Here is a 27,028-nt window from a genome sequence, read left to right as displayed (position 1 = left end):
TCTGGAGGGAGGAGGGGACACATGTTTTCAGAATAAAGTAGGTCACAGGATAGACAAGTGAAGCCCATTGTGTAGAGATGGGCCATTCGTGAATCACTCAAGAGGAAAAATTGAAATTCTGGCCTCAGATCGCTTTTGACAGTTAAAGACCAGCTGGCTCCAAACGAGACTGCAAACAAATTTGCTGAGCGAGGAGACTCCTAACTCACTGGGTATGAGGTCGCCTGAAGTGGAGGTTCAGAATTTCCACAGGGACTTTGTCCTATTATCTTTTCAAGGGGTAGAAGTGAGACCACACAGTTCACTGCAAATTTTCTTCTACTATGATAGATATCAGATGGGAAAGTGATAAACATCCCTGAAAGCATAGTAGTACTCAGAGGAAAGGGTTTTCCTACATGTAGACCAGTGGGACAGATTAAAAATGGGAGAGAAGGAATCATGCTAAGTCCCAGTTTCTTTCCACTTCTTCCTGCCTTGGTGAGATCACTGACAGAAGTGAAGAGGACAAGCTGAATAAATCACCTGCAGGTAGTACTAGTCAAAGGCTTAGCCTTGATTTTAGGTCCACAGCTTCTCAAGAGGTACTAAGCTAAAATTGTAGAGCATGGTGGCTCTATTTGGGTTGGTCACAGCTCATATGGAAGGATTATAGATTTAAAGCTGAACCTTGGAGGTACTACCCCTTCATTTTACAGTTACAGAGCTTATAAGTATCTAAGGTAGGATTCAAATCTGTGTCTCCTTGACTCAAGTCCAGGACTATCCACTGCACCAAGTCGCTGTTAAGGTGTGCAAAGCACTTTCTTCACAACTCTCTGAGGTAGGTCCTGAAGATCTGAGCAATTTTTCAGATTGGGAAACTGAGTCTGAGAAAGGTGAAGTGAGGAGGAAGCAGATCTGACCTTGGAAGGATCTAGGTTTGACTCAAGGCTCTGTCATTTACTACCTATCCAAATGTAGGCAAATGACTCTCCCTTCTCTGGGGCTCAGTTTTCTCACCTGTAAGTTGAGAAGGTTGGACTAGATCCATGTCGGTGAACCATGCATGTGAACTGGAGGGGGATGCTCCTTTCTCCCTCTCCACCATGCTTCATCTACCCCTCTGCCCAACAACCCAATGGGAATGCTTCTTCCCTCCCCTGTCTGGGGTAAGGGGACAGCTCACATGTGTGAGGGTACGGTTTGGATTCTCAGTCTTTAAAAGGTTTGCCATTACTTTACTAGATGGTCTCTGTAGTCCCTTCCAAATGTAAATTCTATGATTCCACAGACTTCCCCAGTCACACAGCTAGTAAATGTCAGAGGTGAGAATCAAACTCAGGTCCCCTGATTCCAAACCCAGGATTGTCCCAACTCCCCTTGACTACTCCATGAAAATACAGTCTCCCCTGGCTACCCCTTCTCCCTCCTCCCCCCTCCCCCCCCACTTACCACCAATCTTTATTTGCTTCAGGGCTCATGGAGAGGATGGCTTGGATCAATTCAACCCTCCCTCACACTTACCTTTTCCCTGTTGCTGTGGGCAGTGAGAGATCGGTGGGCTGCCCCTCTCAGCGCTGTCCGGTAGTTATAGAAATTGCCTGTGGGATCCATCTGGTGCTGGAAACCAGACCAGAAAACATCTTGTTTACTCTAGAAACATGCCTGGGTGGCTGCTCATAACTTAAAAAAGATAAAGCACATTCAGAGACAATAGTTAGGAAGTGAGATTCACTTTCTCCTTTACCTCGAGGATGAAAAACTTGGCTGTTTTCACTTTGGACCATGTCTTCTTTAGCCTGGAGACAGGGCTCATGTTCATGCCCGCTGGAAGAGAGATATGAGGGATAGGAAAAGGAGGTTGCTTAGTTGCCTTCCTCCTCTTCCTCACCCCCAGGATAAATGCCACATTTAGAAATAGCTACTCACAGATGATTGCCATCAGCGAATTGAAATTCCCAATGTTGAAGCATTCCCGAGCCACATCTATGAAGAACTCAATCACCTGTGCTCTTTGCTTCTTTTTGGCTGGCTAAGAAGCAAAGACAGAAATATTCATTGTCAAGCATGTAAGATTAGTTCCCTGAGGCCACCTGGAAAGGGGCATCTTCTGCTTACTACCTGTGTGACCTTGGGCAAATTACTCAGACTCTCTGGGCCTTGTTTCTTATTAATAAAGTAAGGTGGGGCAGCTAGGTAGCACAGTGGATAGAGCACCAGACCTGGAGTCAGGAGGATGTGGGTTTGAATCTGCCCTCAGATACTTCCTAACTGGGCAAATCACTTAGCCCCAATTACTTAGTTCTTGCTCTTCTATCTTAGAATTGCTACTAAGACAGAAAGGGAGTTAAAAAATGATTTTTAAGTTAAAAAAATAAAGTAAGGTGATGGAGCTCCAGAGTCCTTTTTGATCCCAAACCTATGTTGCAATGAACTTGGGGCCACTTTGGGCCTTAGCAGAGATAATGGCTCATTCAATGTCCTCAGGTGGAGCTGGAGGAATCTGGACACCTTCTGCTGTGGTCAGATTGGGCATCAGGGGGCTATTTGTTTATTGATGCAGAGACTCGTTCCTGGGTTTGCTTATTCTTGAACTCCGAGGGGCAGAACAGGACAGGGGTGGGCTGGGTTTTCTTGAGTACATCTGGGGGTATTTGCTCACCATGCAGATTTCAGTCGCCACAAGGTAACACAGACGGTTGAACCATTTCACATAAGCCTCGAGGTTATTTGTCTTGTTCTGTTCACTGAAACAAGGCTAGAAAAAAGATGTACATATTATTTTGAGACTCTGGCATTGCCTAAAACACCCAGACAGGAGGCAATGGCGGTGATGAGGGCTCCACATTGAGGGATGATGAGGGAGAAGCATTTCAGGGAGGAGTGTAGAGGAGATTAAATGGAGGAAGGGGAAGGAGATGCAGGAATAGAGAAGCTGATTGACCTACAACATGTAGTCATTCACTCAATAAACATTAAGTACTTATTTTCACTGTGCCAGGGCACTGGTGAGACAAAGGAAAAAAAGACAAAACGGTCCCTGCCCTCGGGAAGTTTAATTACAGCACTCTAGAAGTCTCTGACTTTATGTTCAATCCTGTTAAATTTAAGCCAACTTTAATGTTCAGATTGCATGAATCTCAGCTCAATCTTAACTCTAACCCCCTCCCACTTCAACTTCCTTTCCCCTCCAGTTCCTTCTTTTCAATGTAAGAATGGGACTTCATTCCACCACTGGGACTTTCGCCATTACCCTAACCCTAGCTGGATCTTTAAATGAGAACTGTTCCGGACCAAATAAGAAGGGATGGGAAAATGCAGAGGGGCCAATTGAATTTGAAAGTCAGGGGAAAAAAAAACAAAACAAAACAAAAAAATTTTTACTAACTTCACATTCTACGCCAACATAGAATGGGCCATTTTAGTAGAGGATGGGATCCCCTCTGTTAAAAGTCTTTAGATATAGTCTGGATGACTACTTGTTGGGGACAGTGTAGCTTGTTCAGGAATGGGTTGGATTAGATTGCCACCAAAGTTCCTTCTAGCTCTTATTCTTTGATCTTACCTTATTCTTCAAAGTCTTCAATTCATAAACTTGGCTTCCCTTAGAGACTGACACATCTTTTCTCTGTAGATCCTTCTCCCAAACAGACTCCGTGGGAGAGATCTCATCATTTTTACTTTGCCAACATCTCTCACATCCAATCCTTTTTCTTCACCAAATAGCTGCCACCCAATTTGGCCTCTTCAGTCCATCTTCTCTAGATTATCAAAACACCCTCCTAATAGGTTTTTCTCCCTCAGGTCACTCCAAATTCCAGTCCATATTACACACTGCTGCCAAATTTAATTTTCCATAAATACAGATTTGGCCATGTGGTTCCCCTGCTCAATTAACTCCTATTGCCTCTAGGGTGAAATATAAACTTCTTTGTTTAGCTTTTTTTTTTTTTTTAAACCCTCACCTTATGTCTGGGTAAGGGTTAAAAAAATCATTGAGAACTTCAAAGAGCTTTTGTTTGTGTCACGTTAATATTGATTGCTATTTACCATACTGAAAAATTTGAAATTTAATTAATTCATTAAAATGACAATAAATCCATTATATGTTTGTCTAAATAATTTTTTTAATGAAAAACAATTATTTTCCAAAAGAAAAAAATCTATTGATATGAGTGGCATTTTTTTTTTTACCTATTTTAGCAGATCTCTTTAATGTTGGTTTAGGTTTAACAGGAATGAGTATAAAATCAGACATACTTCTATACTAGAAGACAACATACTTCTATTTCCTTCTGCATTCAACCTGTTGTAATATAATATTCAAGTTGAAGTAGATGAAGAAAATCTAGTGTCAACTAGATATGCTTTCAGAAAGAAGAGGAGTATTTTAATAGGTGAATATCATTTTAGCATTATTCTAAAGATAGTTTTGATTTTAAGAACTATGTAAAAGGGTCTCGGGAATCCCTAGGAGTCCACAGACCATACTTTAAGAACTATTGTACTATAAAAAGAGAAGGAAGTGAAGACAATTTCTAAGTGAAGGAATCAAGGAAAGCTTCATGAAGGAGAAGACTTCTGAATTAGTCCTTGGAGATTGGGTAAGATTTCAGCAAGTGAAGAGTGGGGATGGTGGTGTGGGAATAGAGAAGTGGTATGAAGAAGAATTCTAGAAAGAGGATATAGAATTCAGTTGACATTCAGGGCTATTAGATCATTCAGTTTGGTTGAAATAGTTCACTGAATAAACAAGAGTGGTGGGAAAATACTACTAGAAAGGTAGATTGAGGTCCAATTGTAGAAAGCCCCCAGCCCAGAGTAAGGAGCTTGGTACTTTCTATAATAGATAATAATGAGACATTGAAGATTCTGACACTGCAACATAGCCAATCTGTATTCAGTGTGTGACAGCTAAGTGGTACAGTGGTTAGAGCACTGGGCTTAGAATCAGAAAGTTCAGTGAGGAACTTTCTGAGTTCAAATCTAATTTCAGACACTATCTGGGTGACCCTGAGCAAGTCAGTTAACCCACTTTGTCTCAGTTTCCTCATCTGTCAGATGAACTGGAGAAGGAAATGATGAACCACTCTAGTATCTCTGCCAAAAAACCTCAAATGGAGTCATGAAGAGTTGGACATGACTGAAAAGGCTGAACGCCACCCCCACCCCCACCCCCACCCCATTCAATTTGGGTCCATATTTCCCTCTACCAACTAAGTGATAGTGGTGGAGACTTGAGTTCAAATCTGAACTCAGATACTTAATAGCAGTGTGATTCTGGGCAAGTAACTTAAACTCTTCTGCCTTAATTTCAACTCATAAATGAGGAACATCCTCATGCCACCTCTCTTCCAGAGTTATTGTGAAGATAAAATGAGATAGGCTTTGTAAAGTGCTTTGAAAATCTTAAAGCACTATATAAACGCTAGCTATTACTATTATAGTTACTGTTGTCCCCAGGTGGTCAGCTCCCTAAGGGCAGAAACCATGCAATTAGGAGAGATTACAAGATGCCAGTGGGCCGTAGTCAGCTTTATATCTCCCCCATTGACCAACACAGGGTCCTGGATGTAACAGGGACTCAGAAAACATTTCTTAAAGGAACCATTAAATAACTGTTCATTTCAATGTCTAGTGCTTTGGAAGGTCTCTTCCTTTTTCATATTCGTATTTGTGTGTATCTCAAAGTAACCACTAGAGGGAAATCGTGTACACAAACTATTCTATTTAAAGTGAAATTGATTTTCTTTCTCCAGAGCCAGTGTTTTAAGGGGCATTACAAGATCACTGAGATAGAAGTCCAAGGGGCCTTAAAGGTCATCTAGTCTAACTCCAATATTTTAGAGAAATGGAAACTGAGGCCCAGTTTCAGCATTCTTGCCATCGTACCAAGAACATGGGACTTGGACAGACCATTAGAGAAATCTAGTCCTAGCTTCCCAGTTAGAAATAGAGGCCCAGAGAAGGGGCAGAATTTGTCCAAAGTCTTGCAACCAGACAGAGATGGAGAACCAGACCCAGAATCAGGAAGACCAGAGTTTGAATCCCACTTAATTTGATTTTCATATGACCTGGGAAGGAGGTGCTATTCTTATCCTGATTTTATTTTATTTAAATTTTTTTTTACATTTTCCATGACTCCATCATTTATTTTCTCTCCATCCCCTCTTCTCTCTGCACTCCTGGAGCTGACAAGCAATTCCACTGGGTTGTACATGCATTATCATTTGTCTTATCCCCATTTTAAAAGATGATTAAACTGAGGCAGATGGAAATTAAGTGACATAGCTATTGAGTATGTAAGACTGGATTTGAACTCATATCTTCCTGACTCCAGTCCCAGAGATCCCTCCACCGAGTCACCCAGATAGTCTTTAAAATATTAAAAAAACCAAGTTCATGGTAATAACCTCTTTCCTAGAGAAAGCTATAGTTCTTATGTCAGGACCTCATACATAATAGAGATACAATTGTCTTTTTTTGGCAGAGAAGGAGAGACAGGAAGGAAGAGATGCCCTCCTTACCTTCGTGCTGTCCAGAGAATCTTTATGCACAAAAGCCTGGACAAATTCTTCTGGTCCAATGTGACTCAGCCTTTCCTGGAAAGAGAGAGAGAAGAGGAGCCCTAAAACCCAGGACTGATACAGCCAAGGAAGATGATGCTGACTGATGATGAGGTCTGACTCAGAAACCTATGTAGAAGCCATGTGCCCCCATTGTTGTGCTCTCAGCTTCCTGTGTCCAGCTCGATCAGGCCTTTCATTTGCCCTCATGATCTTCCCGGATTAGTCTGAGTCTGACTTACCACATGCTGGGGGTGAGAGTCGGGTAGGAAGGAGCAGCAGCCTCTGCTCCCAGGCCAGCTGCCTGCCCAGACAGACACAGACAGGTTTCTGGGCAGGCCAAGGCAGTGACAGCATTAGCAAACCTGTTACTTCATCATCATCATTATCAACAACCACAGACATGTAGATGATGCTTTCAGATTTGTAGAGCATTTTCCTTCTATAGTGGAAGTCGAGTTAACTAGGGGAGTAATTTAGCAGAAGTTGAATTGGTCTCTAGCAGAGATGTCAAGCGGGCTGCTGCAACACTCCTGAGTGCAGCCAAACTAGATTAAGACACAATCAAGGACAGCAGCTAGGTGGCTCCGTGGATTGGGAGCCAGACCTAGAGAAGGGAGTTTCTAAGTTCAAATCTGGCTGCAGACACCTGCTTCTGTGTGACCCTGGGCAAGTCACTTAACTTAACCCTGTTGCCTCTTCTACCTTGGCACTGATACATAGTAAAGTCTATTTCCCTATTACAGAAGGTAAGGGTTAAAAAAATTTAATTGACAAATATTTAACAAAATCAATTAAAATTACAACAAAATGTAGGTAACATTTTAAAAGTAAGTCAATATGTAACCAGCAGGGAACCTTAGGTACAGATTTCTGGCTTTTCTTCTATTATATAGATGGCCCAACTAGACCAATTCAATCTCCATGATACATATGTTATCTCATTTGAGCCTCATAACTGTAGGAATATAAGTTAGGGACAGACTGATTTCTAGGATTAGTTAAGGGAAGGGAATTTTGAGATAAGCCCTGAGAGAGGTTCTGGGAAGGAAAAGGAAAAATCCTATCTTTGGAACCTTTAACTATTCACATATTTTACAGATATGTAGAAAAATAATAATAATTTCTGTATAAATGTACATAACAATCTTGTGCGTTAAATACCCTATGTGGAAACTATAAATATCTTTATCTTCATTTTACAGATTAAAAATTTTAGGATCATTCCATTCAATCAATAAACATTTCTTAAGCACCTATGCTGGACACTGTGCTAAATGCTGGAGATGTGAATAGATAATCCCTGCCTTCAAGGAGCTTACAATCTAATGAGGAAAACAACCTGCAAACTAATACAGTTAGCCCTTCCATACCTCGACTTTCTCCATCACCTCAGTTTGGATATATTGTGGGTTGGCATAAGAAATTAAATGGGAATTTTGGGGGAATTTGAAGAAGCCACAGGAAACATGTGAAGGCCAGCAGATGGCATGGAAAAAGTTTAAAAACTCAGAAATGCACAAAATATGTATAATATTGTATAAAATCAACACATTTTATGTCTTAATACCATAAATATACACAATTTCTTTTAATATCCCAATTAAAAAAAGAGAAAAAATTCAGACCCTGATATGAAGGAAGGACCAAGAAATTTGACATGGCACCATGGCCCTAACCCTTACAACGTCTATGCAAAGTAAGCCACGTCTAGGATAAATAGGGAATTATTAAAATAGGAAAAGTGCTGGAATTAAGAAGGGTTAGGAAAGGCTTCTGGTAGAAGGTGGGATTTTAGTTGGGACTTGGAGGAAGCCATGGTTATCAGGAGTCAGAGTGGAGGAGGGAGAGAATTCTGGGTATGGGAGACAGCCAGAGAATGCTTGGAGTGAGGAGGCCAATGTCCCTGGATCAAAGAGGGAGCAAATATCAGAGAGTAAGGTACAAGTAATGTAAAGGGCTGAATTATGAAGGGCTTTGAATGCCAAACAGTCTTCTGTATATCTGCTCCTGGAGGTAATAGGGAGCCTGCTGAATAAGACTGAGTAAAGCCAAGGGACTTGCCCCAACTCATAAGCATCAGAAGAAAAATTCAAATTCAGGTCTTCCTCCTCTGCAGTCTGACTTCTCTTCATACCACATATTCTGCCTCTTTCTTGCACATACAGGCCTATGCCTTATTGCACACACATATAATTTGTCTTATAGGTCTTTTGTAGTAGATGTAGTGTTCGATTTGGTTGGTGTAATTAAGGGCCTTTGAGGTAATAATAACTTACCCTTATGCTTTACTGTGCTGTCAAATAAGATAATGATCACCAAGTGCCCTGTAACTGCCAAGCACTTGAGAAATGGGAACCAGTGTCCCTGTGGCCCCCTGAGAAAGGCACTCTGGGCACTGAATGTGGGAAGGGCTCTGTTCTGGCGGGGACATCTCTCAGCATGCTAGCCAGAGCCCAGAGTAAAAACGACATTTAACAAGCTCTCTTTCCTAAACTGCATTGCTTCATCACTGGAGGGTGAGATGCTTCATCACTGTATGAGTGAGAATGTGTTTTTGAGAGAGAGACAGAGACAGAGATAGAGAGACAGAGACAGACAAAGACAGAGACAGAGAGAGGGGGACAGAGCCAGAGCCAGAGAGACAAAGAGACAGAGAGAAAGAGACAGAGAGAAAGAAAGAAAGAAAGAAAGAAAGAAAGAAAGAAAGAAAGAAAGAAAGAAAGAAAGAAAGAAAGAAAGAAAGAAAGAAAGAAAAGAAGGAAGGAAGGAAGGAAGGAAGGAAGGAAGGAAGGAAGAAAGAGAGAAACTCCTTTGCACAGATAATTGGGCAGACACATGAAGTAGTGGCCAGAAGATCAGATTTGGAGTTAAGAAAAAATGCCTTCAACCCCTTCCTCTGACACCAGTGTGACTGTGGGCAAGTCATTTCCCTTTTCTGAGTCTCAGTCTCCTGGTTTATAAAATGGGCATAATAGTACCTGTAGTACCCACCTCACAGGGTTGTTTTGAAGTTCAAATGACAATGTGTGTAAAGCACATTGCAAAGTTTAAATTCCTCTATACAAAACAGTGCTTCCTCTCATTATTCATACACTTCTGATCTTTGGGGGAAGGGAGCAAAAAATTGTTATCAGTTGGAGTAACTGAATGGTTTTTCTAGCTTTTTTTAGGTTCCCAGATACCTCCAAGAAGAGAAATGTCCCAGCTAGGGCAATTCTAGACTTTCAGAAATCTCTGGTCTGGTCTGTTGTACATATCTGCAGAGCTCCAAATCCCGCAAAGGAGTAGCTAGGTGGCACAGTGGACAGAGTGGCAGTCCTGGAGTCGGGAAGATTCATCTTCTTGAGGACAAATCTGGCCTCAAACCCTTATTAATTATGGTAACCTGGACAAGTAATTGACCTTGTTTGCCTCAGTTTCCTCATCTGTCAAATGAGCTGGAGAAGAAAGTGACAAACCATTACAGTGTCTTTGTCAAAAAAAAAAAGAAGAAAAAGATGGGGTCATGAAAAGCCAGATACAACTGAAACTACTGAATTACAACAGTAAATCCTATCAAGGTTGGGCACTGGAAAAGAGATTGCCTATGGGGAAGGGGTCTCAAGAAGAAGTAGTCTCTTCTCCTCTGTAAGGAGCATAGTCCTAGGGGGCTCAATAAATGTCTGGATGTAAAACTTAAGGCTGTCCATGAGCAGTAAGCCTGGTCAGAGCCATAGATAGTGCTCTCTGCTGAATTCGTGCTGTTGGTTCCCAAATAATTAGAAGGGTCTGCTAGGAAGGAGATCTCTTTTGGAAGAACCTGCTGCCCACTCTATTCCCTTCTTCCAGGCCAAGGGAGGAGGTTAGAATTGGAAGGAATTTAAAGGGTTCAAATGAGATTATATATGTACTTCTCTTTAAGAACCTTAAAAATAAACCATAGCTATTTTTACCTAGTCTAACTCCCTCATTTTATCTAGTAGGAAATGGAGGTCTGTAGAAAGGAAGGGAAGGAAAGCTAGGTGGCTCAGAGGATAGAGATCCAGGCCTCGGAGATGAGAGGTACTGGGTTCAAATCCAGACTCAGACACTTCTTACCTGTGTGACTCTGGGCAAGTCACTTAACCCCAAATACCTAGCCCTTTCCATTCTTCTACCCTGGAAGTAATACTTAGTATTTATTCTAAGACAGAAGGTAAGGGTCTCTCTCTCTTTTTTTTTAAACCCTTAACTTCTGTGTATTGGCTCCTAGGTGGAAGAGTGGTAAGAGTGGGCAATGGGGGTCAAGTGACTTGCCCAGGGTCACACAGCTGGGAAGTGTTTGAGGCTGGATTTGAACCTAGGACCTCTTGTCTCTAGGCCTGACTCTCAATCCACTGAGCTATCCAGCTGCCCCCAGGGTTTCTTTTTTAAAAAGGGAAGAGGTTTATTTAAATTCACACACCTAGGACATGGCAGAAATGGGACTTGAAGCCTGATTCCTTAGAGGTTCAATGAGTCCTGTATCTTTGGTTCAAAGTGGATCAAAGGCTTAATTTCTAGAATTGCTACAAGAAGAAATGAGAGGGGAACTGTAGTATCTCTTCCATCTCTCTGAAACAAAAATTACTTTGAAAATAATTCCACTGCTTATTTGTAGGTTTAAGGTTTATTATTATCTGTTAATCCTTAGCATTTATATGGCACTTTAAAGTTTTCAAAATGCTTTGTGTGTATGATCTCATTTGATCCTCCTAACTCTGAGATATCATTATCCTGATTTTGTAGAGGAGGTCACTGAGGCTTAGAGTGGTTTGAGTGACTTGCCCGGGGTCAAATCCAAACTCCTCTCTTCTTCACTCTGTCTAATGTGCTATCAGCTACACCTCCTAACTGTCCCCAACTTCTGTCATTTCGCAGAAATTGAAGAGAACAATGCTCAATACCCAAGTGACTGGAAGGTTGGATATCTCCGCACTTAAACAGAGAAAATAATTCCTGGGCATCAGTGCAAATCTTGTGCAAAACCCATAGTGGGCCAGGTCACTTACCAGTTCTACATGGGTCAGCTGCTGGGCCAAGGTGTAAGGGTCACTGCAGACGCTCAGAATCTCTCGTTGAATTGAGGGGGGAGGCTTTGTCTTGAAGGAGACAAGCTTGTCTGAGACAGTGGCATTGATTTTGACTAGACCTTCCTGTCCATGGCTAAGCGTGGCAAGCTTCTGATTCAGTGCCTGTAGAAGCTGATTCATCCTTTTCCAGTAAGCCTGAAGGAAGAGAAGAGAAAGAGAGGGGGGAAAAGGGGGAAGGTGGGGGGAGAGGGGACAAAAGAGAAGAGTGGGAGGAGGGAGGGGATAGAGAGAATGAGAAAGAGGAGACAAAGAGAAGGAAGGAGCAGAGGGAAAAAGAGATGAAGAAACATTCTGACAATCACAGGATTACAAAATTTTAAAGCTGGAAAGGACCCAAGGAATGATCACCTTTATTGGATACTTGAGACAATTTTCTACCTCTAGAACATTCCTAACCTAGCTCTGAGTTTATCTTCAGCAAAACTATGGCACAGTAGAAAGAGAATGATGTTTAAGAGGCCCAAGACCTGTGGACAAAGCCAGATCTGCTGCTTATGATATTAACAGAGGAAACAGAAAGACATTTCTTGGAAAAGGGTGCAAAGAACTGGTGGATTCAGAGCATCCTTGAACAAAAATTTCTGGAGGAAGAAAAGGGACAATTTTCATTGTAGTGAATTAAAAGTTTTAAATTCTTGGATTAAAAAAGAAGAAAAAGAAACCTGGATACCAACAAGTCTAAAGCCCAATGACGCTAACCCTAGAAACAATAAAGCTGGAATTTGTTTTTTAATGTCTAAGGCAGAGGTCTCAAATTCATGGCCATAGGTAACATGAAGCCCCCAAAGTTCCTGAGTGAGAGGCCCTCAACCAGATTAAAACATAACTGGGAAATATTTAACAAAATAAATAAAAATACAAAAAACATAGGTAGCATTACTTTAAAAACCCTTTTATCTTCTGTGTTAGAATCGATATTGAGTATTGGTTGGTTCCAAGGCAGAAGAGCAATGGGGTCCAAATGATTTGTCCAGGGTCAGACAGCCAGGAAGTGTCTGAGACCAGATTTGAGGCCAGGACCTCCCTTCTCCAAGCCTGGCCCTCTATCTATGGAGCCACCTTACTGACCCCTAATACTACCTTTGAAAATTAAGTTAATATGCAGCCATGGACCTTCCTTTCTATTTGAGTTTCAAAACACAGTTTTAAGGTATCTGTTTATCTTATCTCTGATTTTTCAATTTGCTGGTTTTTTTTTTAAACCCTTAACTTCTGTGTATTGGCTCCTAGGTGGAAGAGTGGTAAGGGTGGGCAATGGGGGTCAAGTGACTTGCCCAGGGTCACACAGCTGGGAAGTGTCTGAGGCCATATTTGAACCCCCATCTCTAGGCCTGACTCTCAATCCACTGAGCTACCCAGCTGCCCCCTTGCTGGCTTTTTTTGAAGAGACACCATTGATAGCTGGGAGCTTGTAGGCAGCAAACTGTCTTGAGCAGGCATTCAAGAATCTGTAGCTCGTGCACCTTCCTTTCCCTACTAGCCCCATGATGCCATTTGGTCAATCAGCCACGTGAGATGGACACCTGCCTTCCCCTCAGCAGCAATTTGTAGTTTCCATGGAGATTTGAAAGTTCCCCCAGAAAAGAGTCAAGAAAAAGAGGTCTTTTGTCAAGCTTCAAGCCAGAATACCAATCTGCAAGCCTTATTTATTCACTGTCATCAGTGTCACCAGGAGAAGCACAAGGCTAAGAATGGTTTAACTTCATCAGACAGCTGCTTGCCCTTGAGCCCCTAAAGTACTCCAGATCAAGTCCAGGACTCACTCACTCACTCACTCACTCATTCATTCATTCATTCCATAGATACTTCCTAGATATCTGCTCTGTGCAGGACCCTGTGCTGGACTGTTCCATAGAGAAAACAGAAAAGGAGAGAAGATAGCATATGGAGCTTACAAACTAATCAGAAAATTAAAATCATTTATTTGACATTCAGCAAACACAAAGGAGCCAGTGCAAGGTGCTGGGCTTGCAAAGATATATGACATGGTCCTTGGCTTCAAGGAGCTGAAATGGGAATATCTTATGTGAAAAAATAAATGTAAGACTATCTAGAATATGATGAGTGCATGAGGAGAGGCAATGTCCTAGAATGCATACAAGGTCAGCCCATTGATTGGAGAATGGCTAAACAAAGTATGTTACATGATGATGATGGATTCTGACAAATATGATGAATACCAAGAAACATGGAAAGGACTATATTAATTGATGCAGAATGAAGTAGTCAGTTCCAAGAAAATATTATATACAAGGACTACACCAATGTAAATGGAAAGAACAAGCACAAAAAAAAATTAAAAGTGAATGATTGGGGGGACAGCCAGATGGCTTAGTGGATTGAGAGTCTGGCATAGAAGTGGAAAGTCCTGGGTTCAAATCCAGCCTCAGAAAGTTATGACCTTCCTAACTGGTGTGACCCTGGGCAAGTCTCTTAACCCCTGTTGCCTAGCCCTTACCACGCTTTGGCAGTAAAACCAATACACAGAATTGATTCTAAGAAGGAAGATAAGAGTTGGGTTTTTTTTTTTAAGTGAATGAATTGAGAATTACAAAGAATAGGCATGGGTTGGAAGAAGAGATATAAGAAGACCTTCCTCACTCTACCCCTCTGCACAGATGGGAGGTCCATGAATGTAGACTTTTTCTATGCCTTGATCATTTACGCTGTTTTTTTAAACCATTTCTTTTTCTTTTCTTTAAAAATATTATTTGTTATATAGGATGGCTCTCTGAGGCAGGAAGAGGGAGGCACAATTATTACAAAAAACAGAGAATAATAAAAAAGTTGTTATTATTATTTATAATAGCCGTAGGGCAGAAACAGAGAGCTACAAGCAAAATGCCATGGGAGCTCAGAGGAGATACATATCTTCAAGATGAGAGGGTCAGGAAAAAATTCATAGAAGTCAATAGCCAAGACTGAGAGAACTTTGGTAAGAGCTACGTATAGCTCAGGCCTTCACCAGTATAGAGTCATAACTAGTACAAGGTGATTGGGGCTTTGCCTAAGATTGCTGAAATGGATGTGGGCTAGTGCCTTGCTTTTCCTCATCACCTCCTACGTAGTGCCACTGTCCCCAAGGCATGGTCCTTCTCCTGGGAGCCACCTTCCCTACCAGTTCCTACAAGGGTATGGAGCAGAGTCTCTGGGGAACTGGCCACCTCCTCTCTGTCCTTTCCATCACTGTGGCTCCACCTCCCTTCCCAACTAAGTCTGCCCCAGGAGCAATACCTGGTTGTGGCTTACCCGAGTTTAAGGCCTCAAAGATGTGGTTGTCTGTTGGTTAATTATGGCTGAACTATGTTTGTCCCTTTTTTTATTCATTGTTATTAGAGTTGGCTCCCCGGGAGGCTCCATTGGGAAATGTAGATGATGTGAAAACAAAAGGTATCAATAATGGTTTTTAAAAAGAAGTCCATCAACTAGACTGGGAAGGGCCGATGACTGCTCCTCACCCCTAGACCCGTGATTCTGCCAATGAGGGCTCGAGGGCTGCTCTGAGTCCCGACTTCATTCTGTTCTATGGGCTTTGCTCCCTCCACCACTTCCTACAGATGAGGTTTTTCACAGATGAACAGACTGTGGAGAGGGAATTGCTTAAATTGGCACTGTTTTAATTACAGTAAACGCAAATGACTGTAAATCTTTAAAACACACACACACACACACACACACACACACACACACACACACACACACGCACACCCCACCACAGCATCTTAACAACACCCACTATATCGCTTTAATTATCCTTCACAGCACCAGCTTTCTAAAGAAGGGAAAGGAGCTCTGCCTATAATTACCCGGAATTCCGTAAGAGACAGCTGTGGCTTGTGGAGAATTCCAAAGAAGCAGCCTTTGGAGCTGAGGGGGTGAGGGTGGGGGGCTGGAAGGGATTGGATGGCTCATCCTGGACTGTCACATTTCTTGTGCTCTTCTTTCCCTCCTACCTCAAGGTCTGAGAGAGAAATAGCGTGTCTGAGTGTTCAGTCTGAGTAGTTCAGGATATCCTGCTGATTCTGCCTTCTGTCAAGGGTTTCCAGTTCCCAGCTAAGCCATGGTGGTCTCCGGAATGTCGTTCATCTTGAAGCCAGAGCCACAGAGGCCACAAGCAGTCAGGCCAGTGGGGTTTCTGAAACTCTGAAGACTGGCAGCCACTCCGAAAATAGCATCTTACAGCAAATGTGCTTATGGCCTCATGGGACTGTCTAGGACAGGCTCAAACTGTACCTGAGCTCACTATAGTACTAAGCTAAGACTTAGATGGAGAATCTTGGAGCTGGAACCTCAGAGAGGAGTTTAACTCTCTTTTAACATAGGAAGAAACTGAGGCCCAGTCATTGAGCATTTATTTCAGCACCTTGGGCAGCAGATAGAGTACCAGGCCTGGAGTCGGGAAGATCTGAACTCAAATCAGGCCTCAGACACTTAACTATCTGTATGACCCTGGGCAAGTCACTTAACTTCTATTTGCCTCAGTTTATCATCTGTAAAATGGAAACACACTAGAGAAGGAAATGACAAACCACTTGAGTATCTTTGCCAAGAAAAACCTCACAGACAAATCTATAAGGTCATGAAGAATTGGACAGGGCTGAATGATTGAATGACAGCTGTGCCAGGAAAATATCCAAAGAGGGGAACTCATACAGAGCATTTGTGGCAGAGTCTAGGCTAGACCCTGGGTCTTTTGACTCCCAGTCTAGGACACTATCAGTTATATCAAATTGCCTGCAAGTACAGGGCTCGGTACCATGGAGGGTAGGTATGGAAGCTAAGTGAAGACAGCCAGTCTCCTCTTCAATGCCACAATGCCAAAATGATTTCCCTAAAACATGCACCTGTTCATGTCACTTCTCTGCTTAGTAAAGTCCAATAGCTGTCCATTCCTTCTATTATAGAACAAGATACAAACTCTTTTGGCTTGGCTTTTGAAGCCTTTCACATTTTCTAGTCTATTCAAACATTTGTTGGGAGAAGGGCCCATCAAGGGACTTAAGGCTCTCTTTCCATAGAGAATGGGACCATATTTCTCCAAGTTGATTACTGAAGGAAGGAAATTGATATGGAAGGAATCTGTGCATATGAGGGCTGGAGGCCCTATTTGGAGGGAGTGTGGTACCCTCTCATCATCTGCACCTTCCATTAGAAAACTGAGCAAACTTCGACTGCCCATTTTAGCAACCAATGGCAGACCCATGATTCCCCCAACCTCTTCTGCCCTTCTCTTTGCAGACTTAATTTCACCATCACTTGAAATCCAGGACACCACAAGCTATGGGCTGATATATTGTTTGTAAGCACAAAGTTTGATTTCTTGAGATGTCAAGCCCCCTGAGAAGCCCTTCTATAGACAGATTTTGCCACAACTTAGCCTCAGCCAGATCCAGAGCAGACGGCCAGGTCCAGCAGGGACATAAGATGTCTTTTAAACCCAGTTGTTTCAATGTTTTTTAAAATTTATTTTATTAACCCTTACCTTCCATCTTAGAATCAATACTGTGTATTGGTTCTAAGGCAGAAGAGTGGTAAGGGCTGGCAATGGGGGTCAAGTGACTTGCCCAGGGTCATATGGCTAGGAAGTGTCTGATGTCAGGTTTGAACCTAGGACCTTCTGTCTCTGGGCTTGACTCTCCATCCACTGAGCCACTAAGCTGCCCCCTGTTTCAATCTCTTAAAGACAAATGATTTTGAAAGACTTAGGAAGTCAAGTCGACACAATAAACAACTAGAGTTCCAGAAGACTCATGATAAAACATGCTACCCACCTCCTGACAGAGAGTGATGGCCTCAGGGTGCAGACTGAAGCATTTATTTTTGGGCATGGCTAATGTGAGAATTTATTTTGCCTGACTATACAAGGTTTGTAATAAGTTTTCTTTTTCCTTCCTTCCTTTCTTTCTTTTTCTCTCTCTCTTTCTCTCTTCTTTTTTTCTCTCTCCTTTCTTTCTTTCTTTCTTTCTTTCTTTCTTTCTTTCTTTCTTTCTTTCTTTCTTTCTTTCTTTCTTTCTTTCTTTCTTTCTTTCTTTCTTTCTTTCTTTTTCTTCTTTTCTTCCTCTCTTTATTTTTCTTTCTCAAAGTGGGGCAGGGAGGGAGAAGTAGTAGGAATTCAGAACTAAAAATAAAATAATTGAATTTTTAAAATAAGTCTAATTGGGGGCAGCTGGGTAGCTCAGTGGATTGGGAGCCAAGTCTAGAGATGGGAGGTCCTAGGTTCAAATCTGGCCTCAGACACTTCCCAGCTGTGTGACCCTGGGCAAGTCACTTAACTCCCATTGCCTAGCCCTTACCATTCTTCTGCCTTGGAGCCAATACACGGTATTGACTCCAAGACAGAAGGCAAGGGTTTAAAAAAAATAATAAGTCTAGTTGTTTGCCTTAAGAAACCTGATGCCCACATCAGGAAGGTCAGTATATGAAAGATTCTCCTTCTCCTTTAGCCTCTACATTTTCCTGGCAAAGTTTGGTAAACAGAATTTCTCTTCTGCTATAGCAGCCCAGCACGGTGAAGAAAGTAGAGTGGTTTGCCATTTTCTTCTCTAGTTTATTTTACTGAAGAGGAAACTGAAGCAAACAAGGTTAAATGACTTGCCCATGTTCCCACAGCTAGTAAATGCCTGAGGCCAGATGTGAACTAAGATCTTCCTGACTCCAGGTCTAGTGCTTTATCCACAGTAGTTTCTGTTTGCAATGTTACATGGTCGTGTGGGATTCTTTGGTGGCCACACACAGAGCACAACATCTGCTGGAACATCTAGTCTTCTGGGGTACCTGCCTGGGCCTTGAACCTGGTGGCAAGTAAGCAGGCTTAAAACAAAGGTGCAGACTTACATCTAACCCAGGGCAAGGTTAAAGCTAATCTTTATCAGGGACTTCCTCCTGTCCCTGGGGTACGATGTCATTCTGGTAGTGGCAGAGTCTCTCAGAAGGCTTGCTTCCTCCCTCTCACTACCACCAAGGTCTCCCACTTATCCTGAGATTTTTTTTCAGTTTTGATGTCTCCTCTCTCACATTATTCCAGTTGAAGTCCCCAGTTTCTCTCTTATTTCTCAATTGAATTATTCCTGGTCCCTTAAGTTCAGAATCACCTTTCCATAGCGTTGCTCCCAATCTGATGAACCAGGCCTTTGAACACCACCATTTCAGGTACTATATTTTGTCAAGATGGCAGATTGCCTTATAGCAGTGATTCCCGAAGTGGGTGCTACCGCCCCCTAGTGGGTGCTGCAGCGATCCAGGAAGGTGGTGATGACCACAAGTGCATTTATCTTTCCTATTCATTGCTATTAAAATAAAAAAAAATTAACTTCCAGGGGGCTAAGTAATATTTTTTCTGGAAAGGGGGTGGTAGGTCAAAAAAGTTTGGGAACCACTGCCTTATAGCCTCTGATAGCATTCTGCTGCAATGATGTGGCTCTCTTGTCCACTTAGAACATGTTCTTTCACATGAATTTTGGATCCCTTTCTTAGTTTTTCCTTGCAATTCCTCCAAATCCATCACTATCCCCACAGTCGATGACTACCCAGGGGGAACCAGAGACCACCTGGGTTGACTAGCAATGCATCCTTTGGAGAGCCAAAGCAACGTATGCTTAAGACTTTGTCATCTCATCTCTGGAATGGTTTTCAGCACAGGAGGCTACATTTGGCTATCTTTCCAAACAGATCCCATCGACTGATTGACTTTCCCTGAAACTGGCAGAGAGAATGATAAAACCCTTCCCTATCACTTGGGTTGTCATTTCCACAACACATCTACCACTTATGATTATCTTCTATCATGTGTTCTCCTGGACAATGATCCCAAGATTTACTTGGGGCAACTAGGTAATGCAGTGGATAGAGCATCAAGCCTGGAGTCAGGAAGACCTGAGTTCAAATCTGGCCTCTGACACTTACTTGTGTGACCCTGGGCAAATCATTTAACTCTGGTTGCTTCAGTCTCCTCATCTATATAAAATGAGCTGGAGAAGAAAATGAGACACACCTTTAGGATTTTTGCCAAGAAAACCCTAAATGGGTTCATGAAGAGTCAGACATAAACAGCAGTAAACCAAGACTTACTTGGACCCCAGCCTACATCCATCAAATCTTTAGTCATAGTCATTTTGAATAAGAGCAATATATAATCCAAGAAATCCTAGTCTCACTCAGGGGATGAGGCTGCCTTTAGTCCCTGGTAGACAAATAGGGTTAAGGCATCTAGGTGGCAAAGAGGATAGAAGCAGGATCCAGAGTCTGGAAGAACCTGAGTTCAAATCCAGTCTCAGACAGTTACTAGCAGTATGACCCTTGGCAAGTCATCCTTTCTGTGCCTCAGTTTCTTCATCTATGAAATGTTGATTATGATAACATCTACTTCCCAGTGTTACTGTGAAGGCAAAATGAGATAATATTTGTACAGTTTCTCATAAACTTTAAAGTTTATGTAAATGCTATTACTGTTGTTGTTGCTGCTGTTATTATTATTATTAATCTCTCTTCAGCTCCTTTGACTGACTTTAATCTTAATTATGTGTTAACCTTGTCACCCTCAGCGTTGAGAATGTAGCATCCCTGATCTTTTCCTAACCCATTAAACCCCTCCAATTCTTTCAGGCATCTTCTAATAAAATGACTTCCTGATCCCTGACTTTCAGAGTCACCAACCTCTAAATGAACTCACTTTGTCAGTGTTTCCCAAAATATAGTGTCTAGGATTGCCTTTTTTTTTTTAAGATTTTTACTGATCTCTTTTGGTTTTTTCCATCACTCTCATTCCCAAACATATCTCTCCTCCCTCTACTATCCAGAGTGGCACTCCTCATGACAAAGAATAAAAATGAGAGGGGGGGAGGGGAAGTTTAGCAAAACTAATCAACACATCAGCCAAGTCTGAGAATGTATGCAATGTTCCACACCCAGGCTGCCCCCTGCAAAAAGGAGAAGGAGATCTATATTCTCCTCTTTTCTTTAGGGCCAAGTGTGGTCATTTTAGCAGCCTGGCTCATTTAAAGTGACTCTTTCCCCCTTTCTTCATCTCATATCACTCATATTCTTTCTGCCTTTATCTCTTCCTGTACTTCTGTTTCACATGATGAAGTGGCCTCACTCCTTACCAAGGCCAACTCCTCTTCTTGTTCAAGTGATCACAATCCATCCTGTTTCCACCAATCGACTGCCCCACTCTATCACTTATCTTCAATCTCTCCCTGTCTTCCGACTATCTCCCTACTACCTACAAAGATGCCTATGTCTTTCCCTTGCTAAAAAAAAAAAACCCTCAGTTGATCATCTCATCTCTGTTAATTATTGTCCTATATCTTTTTTGCCCTTTGTAGTTAAGTTCCTTGAAAAGACTATTTGCAATAAAAGCCTCCATTTTCTCTCATCTCACTCTTTTCTTAACACCTTCCAATCTGTCTTCCAATCCTGTAACAAGGTTTGTTTGTTTGTTTGGTTGGTTGGTATTGCTCTTTCCATTTTACAGATGAGGAAACTAAGGCAAACAGGGTTAAATGACTTGCCCAGTGTCTCACAGCTAGTGTCTAAGGCTGGATTTGAAATTAGAAAGAGGAAATGTTCAGATTCCAAACCCAGTGCTCTATTCACTGCACCACCTATATAAGGGAATACTTCTTAACAATTAGAAGTGCTCAAAAGTTGGCTACACCAATTCTCCATCATGGAGGTGTTCAGGCAGAGGTTGGATGACTCCTTCTCAAGGATTTTTTAGAGAAGATTCCTGTTCAGGAAGGTGTTGGGACTACAGCTCTGTGACCTTGTGAATTCAACTCTGAGATACTCTGATCAAGAGATATCAATGTCTACACAGGCACCTCTGGATGGGCTCTGATTTAATAAGGACTTGGGGGAATATGGGTTATCTGACAGGATCGAAGCCCAAGATGAGCTACAGCTTGTTAAGGATGCAGAAAGGCAACAAAAAGCATCTTTACGTATGTTTCAGCAAGGGCTTCTACTGGGAAGGATGAGCTTCCTGCTGCTGGGGTGGTGTCCCGGAGAAGTTCAAGTCTCCCTCAAGTTCTTTCTCTGTCTTTTCCAAGTAGAAACATTGTCTTGGAAAATCAGAAAATAAAAATGGAAAGACTTAGTGGATAGAGAGCCAGGCCTGGAGATGGGAGGTGGTAGGTTCAAATCTGGTCTCAGATACTTCCTAGCTGTGTGACCCTAGGCAAGTCATTTAACCCCAATTACCCCCCTCTAACCACCCTTTTGCCTTGAAACTAATACTTAGCATTCATTCTAAAACAGAAAGTTACAAGTTAAAATAAAAAGAGTGCAGAGTGTACTGGAGTTGGAGTCAGGAAAATCTGGGAAATTCTGCCTCAGATGCTAACTGTGTGATCCTGGACAAGCCCCTTAACCTGAATCTCCATGTGTCCTCTCAGTATACGATCCTATGATCCCTTCTTAGTCACTGAGACTACATAAGAGGAATACATAATCTAGGAAATCCTGGAAGGTATGATAGCTCAAGAAAAGGAGAAGAGTTGGCAGAGAACCCTGAATGTAGATATTTAGGTTTGCTTGTTGAGCAAAGTGTTTGCATAGTGGAAGGTAGTAAGAATCCATCCAAGTCAATATGCCTTCAGTTCTTCTACACAATCCTCATTCCGTCGTGAAATCATGGACCTAGAGAAATGGAGGCACAGGGGGGCAGCTGGGTAGCTCAGTGGATTGAGAGCCAGGCCTAGAGATGGGAGGTCCTGCGTTCAAATCTGGCCTCAGACACTTCCCAGCTGTGTGACCCTGGGCAAGTAACTTGACCCCCATTGCCCACCCTTACCACTCTTCTGCCTTGGAGCCAATACACAGAAGTTAAGGGTTTAAAAAAAAAAAAAAAAAGAAATGGAGGCACAGAGAGACCCAGGGCATCCACCACTATATCAAGTATTTCAGCCATGTCCAGATTGGGGCAGTTATCAGCTGGCTTATCAATGCTCCACCCTTGTTCCAATATCACACCTTTATAAATGCAGCCTAAGATTATTTTGTCTCTGTGTCAGAAGATAGATCCATATCAAATTTGTTCACTAAACATACTAGGTCTTTTTCACACACACTGTTATTTTTATATTTCCACTTGAGCCCTGTTTCAGTCAACTTTTTAAAAAAAAATTCTTACCTTCCATCTTAGAATCAATACTGATTCTAAGGTTCCAAGGCAGAATAGGGGTAAGAGCTAGGCAATGGGGGTTAAGTGACTTGCCCAGGGTCACACAGCTAGAAAGTGTCTGAGGCCATATTTGAACCCAGGACCTCCCATCTCTGGGCCCGGCTCTCTATTCATTGAGCCACCTGGCTGCCCCCAGTTAACTTTTTTTTTTTTTTAAATCAGTGATTTGGATGAAGCTAGAGTTGGCACACTTAGCAAATTTGCAGATGACACAAATTTTGAAGGGGCAACAAAGACACAGAACAATAGACAATGGATCTATAAAGCTCCTGACAAGCTGTAATGATGGACTGAATCTAATAACATGAAATTTAATAAGGATATACCCAAAGTCTTCCACTTGGGGACAATAATTCCTTGCATATCCTTCCAAGAAATGTTTTCTAGGATCCGAATGGCAGTATCATTTATCTGTACATGATTCTCTAGAAATGGGCAATGTTTATCAAGTTTGCTGAATCCTTCAGTCTTTCTTTAATTTCTTGAATATTCAGCCTGGGAAGAAAGAACCTCTGCTCTCTTGGTTTATATGAACAAGATACTCCATCTCAGTTCCAGCCATTTGTTTGGTTGTCCCCTGTCTGGAATGCTATCCCTCCTCATTACTGCTTACTCCCTTTTCCTTGACTTCCTTCAAGGCCCAGCAAAAATCCTGTCTTCTACAGGAAGCCTTTCTCAACTTCTTTTTCTTCTAGTGCCCTCCCCCTCTCATCTACTGCCTGTGTGTTCCATATACTGCCAGTTTGTCCATTTTTGTTTGTGTGTTGTAGTCCTCATTACATTGTGAGTGCCCAAAGGGCAGGGATGATCTTTTGTCTTTCTTTGTATCATCAGTGCTTAGTACAGTGTCTAGCATGCATCAGGTGCTTAATAAATATTTATTCACTGACTGACACCAAGAAGATAAATAAATGATGGCCCCAGGACCCCTTGAAGCAGAGAATCATCAGCTGCCACTCCTTCTGCCTGTTTCCTCTGACCAGAACAAGAGAATCTCTGCCAGTGGCACCTGCAAATCTGTATATAGCACTTGTATTGGGAGGAGTATCACTGGCAGAAAGTGAGAGGTATGTAAGAAAATCACTGGAATGGCATTTCTGGAAGAAAAGAATGCCACTTTCTCACCAGATTTTTGGGTAGGAAAAAAAAAGCTGCTTGGAGGAGTGGAAGGCATACATGGTCCTTTCTTGAAATGCTGATTTCCCCTTCTTGCAATTTATTTCCCCTCTCTATGGAAAAGTGTTACTATTCCTATGAGAGAACTCCAAACCCCCCAGGATCCCTCCTCTTCCCTTCCTTTCTTTCTCCCACACTCCAAAATTCTGACAGATTAGGCTTTGTGCTTCCTCTTCTTTCTTTTCAGATTCCTTTCCCCTTTAAAACATCCTTTCCCTCCACCATTCCTCTGAGGAATACTTTGTTATCTTCAATAATCTAGAGAGAAAGAGGCATTCCTTCCTTTTGGAAATGACAGGCCTCAAATCTTTTGGTGATTTGGTGGGGTGTCTACCCCAAGCATGTGAAGACCTCCCCTAGAGGAAGGGGCAAATGAGAACAATTTGTTCCAATGGCCATGAAGGCGGGTACTGTGGAATGCTTAGAGCTTGGTAGGACATCAAGGAAGCCAAAGTCATCCACTGCATCCTGGGCCATCATCAGTCATCTTGACTTCTGTCTTGTCACTGCACTTTGATGGCTTTGAAAGATGGAGTGAAGCTGATGATTTTGTGCAACTCTGCCTCACTTAAATCTAATTAATGGAGTCAAAATACATCACCAATGGTGCCATTTGGTCTTCTGTGAATATGCAGAATAACCAACCAAGGAACACTTTTAAAAAATTGTTTGCTATCTTTATCTCTCTCCAGGTCACACGACTGACTCATTTCTCCGGCATCCTATGCCATAGAAACTTCTTCAGCCTTGGAAATTCACTCCACTCTTTGGATTCTTCTCACATCTGCTCCTGTGACCACACTTTCTGACTGGCTGTCTTTCCCCAAAATTTCCAGTTTAAGGAGGAGGCCTGGACAAAGATGTTTTCCTTCATCTCCAGCCACGTTACCAGCTCATTTCCTCTCACCACCCCACATCTTCTCTCCTTTCCTTTTTGGCTTCCTTTGAAAAAAATATAAACCCCTACCTTTTGTCTGCAAATCAATATTAAGTATTGGTTCCAAGGCAGAAAAGCAGTAAGGGCTGGGCAACGGGAGTTAAGTAACTCGCCTAAGGTTACACAGATAGGAAGTGTCTGAGGTCAGATTTGAACCTCCCATTTCCAGTCCTGATTCTCAATCCAGTGAGCCACCTAGCAACCCCCTCAGCCTCCTTTTATTTTTTATTTATATTTTTTAAACCCTTACCTTCTGTTTTAGAATCAATTCTGGGTATTGGTCCCAAGGCAGAAGAGCAACAAGGGCTAAGCAATGGGCATCAAGTGACTTGCCCAGGGTCACACAGCTTGGAAGTGTCTGAGGCTAGATTTGAACCTAGGACCTCCCATCTCTAGGCCTGTACCCCTACCCCTCCAGCTTCCTTTTAATGTGTTATTTTCCTTCAGTAGAATGTAAGTTTCTTGAGGGCTGAGATTGTCTTTGTCCTTTTTGTATTCTCAGTGAGTAGCACAGTACTTGACACAAAGTAAGCTCTTAAATGCTTGTCCCCCCCAAACACATGCACCCAAGAAAACACTCTCTTGAAAAAAGTAAATATAGTTAAGGTTAAAAAATCCACACTTTGGATTTTTCTTTTTTTTTTTTTGGAAGGGCTGCTTAGACATAGAACAATAGACAATGGATCTGCAACGATCTTGACAAGCTGTAATGATAGACTGAATCTAATAACATGAAATTTAATAAGGTTACACGCAAAGTCCTCCACTTGGGGACAATAATTCCTTGCATATCCTTCCAAGAAATGCTTTCTAGGATCCTACTGGTAGTATCATTTATCTGTACATGATTCACTAGAAACTGGTGGTTTCCGAAGTGGACCCCATTCGGCATCTAGAGTTCATGTTTTTTCTGTCAAGAGGTGGGATGTGGTTAAGAATCCAAAGTCACAATCAGTCCCTGCATTGATCAGAGTTCTGACTGATCAGAGTTCTGTATGCTTTTCCTTAATATCACTGTTGTCTTCTGCTTGTTTCACTGCACACAATTCATATAAGTCTCTCAACCCCGGAGTGAGACATTCCTCTAGACCTTTCGCCTTCTCCTCCAGAGAAAAGAGACCATTTGACCTTTTCTGCATCCACCACCATTATTTAGCGCCAATAGAAAGAGAGATTGGGATGTACTCTGAGTAATTCACTACAGAATTCTCCTTGCTCTCCCTACTTGTGCCATCCCCTGAGCACAGTGCCAGGCGCATAGTAGGTACTTAAATAAATGCCTCTTGACTGACTCCTGTAAGTTTCCTTGCCTGTTCTTTTGCTGTGATACTCATTTCTTGCCTCCTTAGTCCCAATCTAGCAGATTCCTGCCAAAGTCCTAATAATAACAGTCATAATAGCTAGCATTTATATAGCACTTTAAGGTTTGCTAAATTGCTTTCAGATATCCTCATTTGATCCTCACAATAACCCTGGGAATCAAGAATATTCCCATTTTTGATTGAGGAAACTGAGGCAAGGAAAGGTTAAATGACTTGCCCATGGTTACAAAGCTAGTAAGTGTCCAAGGCTGTATTTGAACTGAGGTCATGGTAACTTCAAGGCAATTGCTCTATCCACTGTGCCACCTAACTGCCAGTGCAAACAGTAGCACTAAGCATATCAGTTCAATTAAACAAATAGGCATGAAATGAAGGAAAGAACTCTCTGCATATAGCCCCAAATGGGGGCTGGGGATGAACTCTGCCCCAGACCCATAGAAGCTGCATGGCCTGAGCAGGCTCTATCTCTGTTTGAAATATAGACTATCTGTGGTAGCACTGGATCTTCCTTCAGTCAGCAATTCAGACCTCTTACACATAGTAGTTGTGTGACAAAGGACAAGTCCCTCAACCTCTGTCAGCCTCGGTTTCCTCAACTATAAAATGGGGATCCTACTTCTTAGGATCTTTGTGAGGATCAAATGAGATATTTGTAAAGCCCTTAACACAGTGCCTGACACATAGTAGGTCTCATTAAATGCTTGTTCCCTTCCTCCCTCCCTCCCTTCCTTCCTCCCTCCCTTCTTCCCTCCCTCCCTCCCTCCCTCCCT

General features: G+C 42.2%; 1 protein-coding gene across 1 annotated transcript in view; it reads right to left on the bottom strand.

Moving 5' to 3' along the window:
• RASGEF1C (RasGEF domain family member 1C) overlaps positions 1-27,028 on the bottom strand; it is a 71,415-nt gene that overhangs the window by 19,066 nt on the left and 25,321 nt on the right. Inside the window, exons 2-8 of the mRNA XM_044659816.1 lie at positions 15,100-15,192; positions 11,561-11,776; positions 6,510-6,584; positions 2,645-2,740; positions 1,912-2,014; positions 1,730-1,809; positions 1,507-1,602 (exon numbers count right to left, since the gene is read on the bottom strand). Of these exons, the coding sequence (XP_044515751.1) occupies positions 1,507-1,602; positions 1,730-1,809; positions 1,912-2,014; positions 2,645-2,740; positions 6,510-6,584; positions 11,561-11,776; positions 15,100-15,192 (759 nt within the window). The remainder of the gene's footprint in view (positions 1-1,506; positions 1,603-1,729; positions 1,810-1,911; positions 2,015-2,644; positions 2,741-6,509; positions 6,585-11,560; positions 11,777-15,099; positions 15,193-27,028) is intronic.

Source organism: Gracilinanus agilis, chromosome 2, assembly GCF_016433145.1.
Source record: "Gracilinanus agilis isolate LMUSP501 chromosome 2, AgileGrace, whole genome shotgun sequence".
In the NCBI taxonomy this organism is placed as follows: Eukaryota; Metazoa; Chordata; class Mammalia; order Didelphimorphia; family Didelphidae; genus Gracilinanus; species Gracilinanus agilis.
Note: the sequence above shows the minus strand (reverse complement) of the source record. Positions and strands in the feature narration are given on the sequence as shown.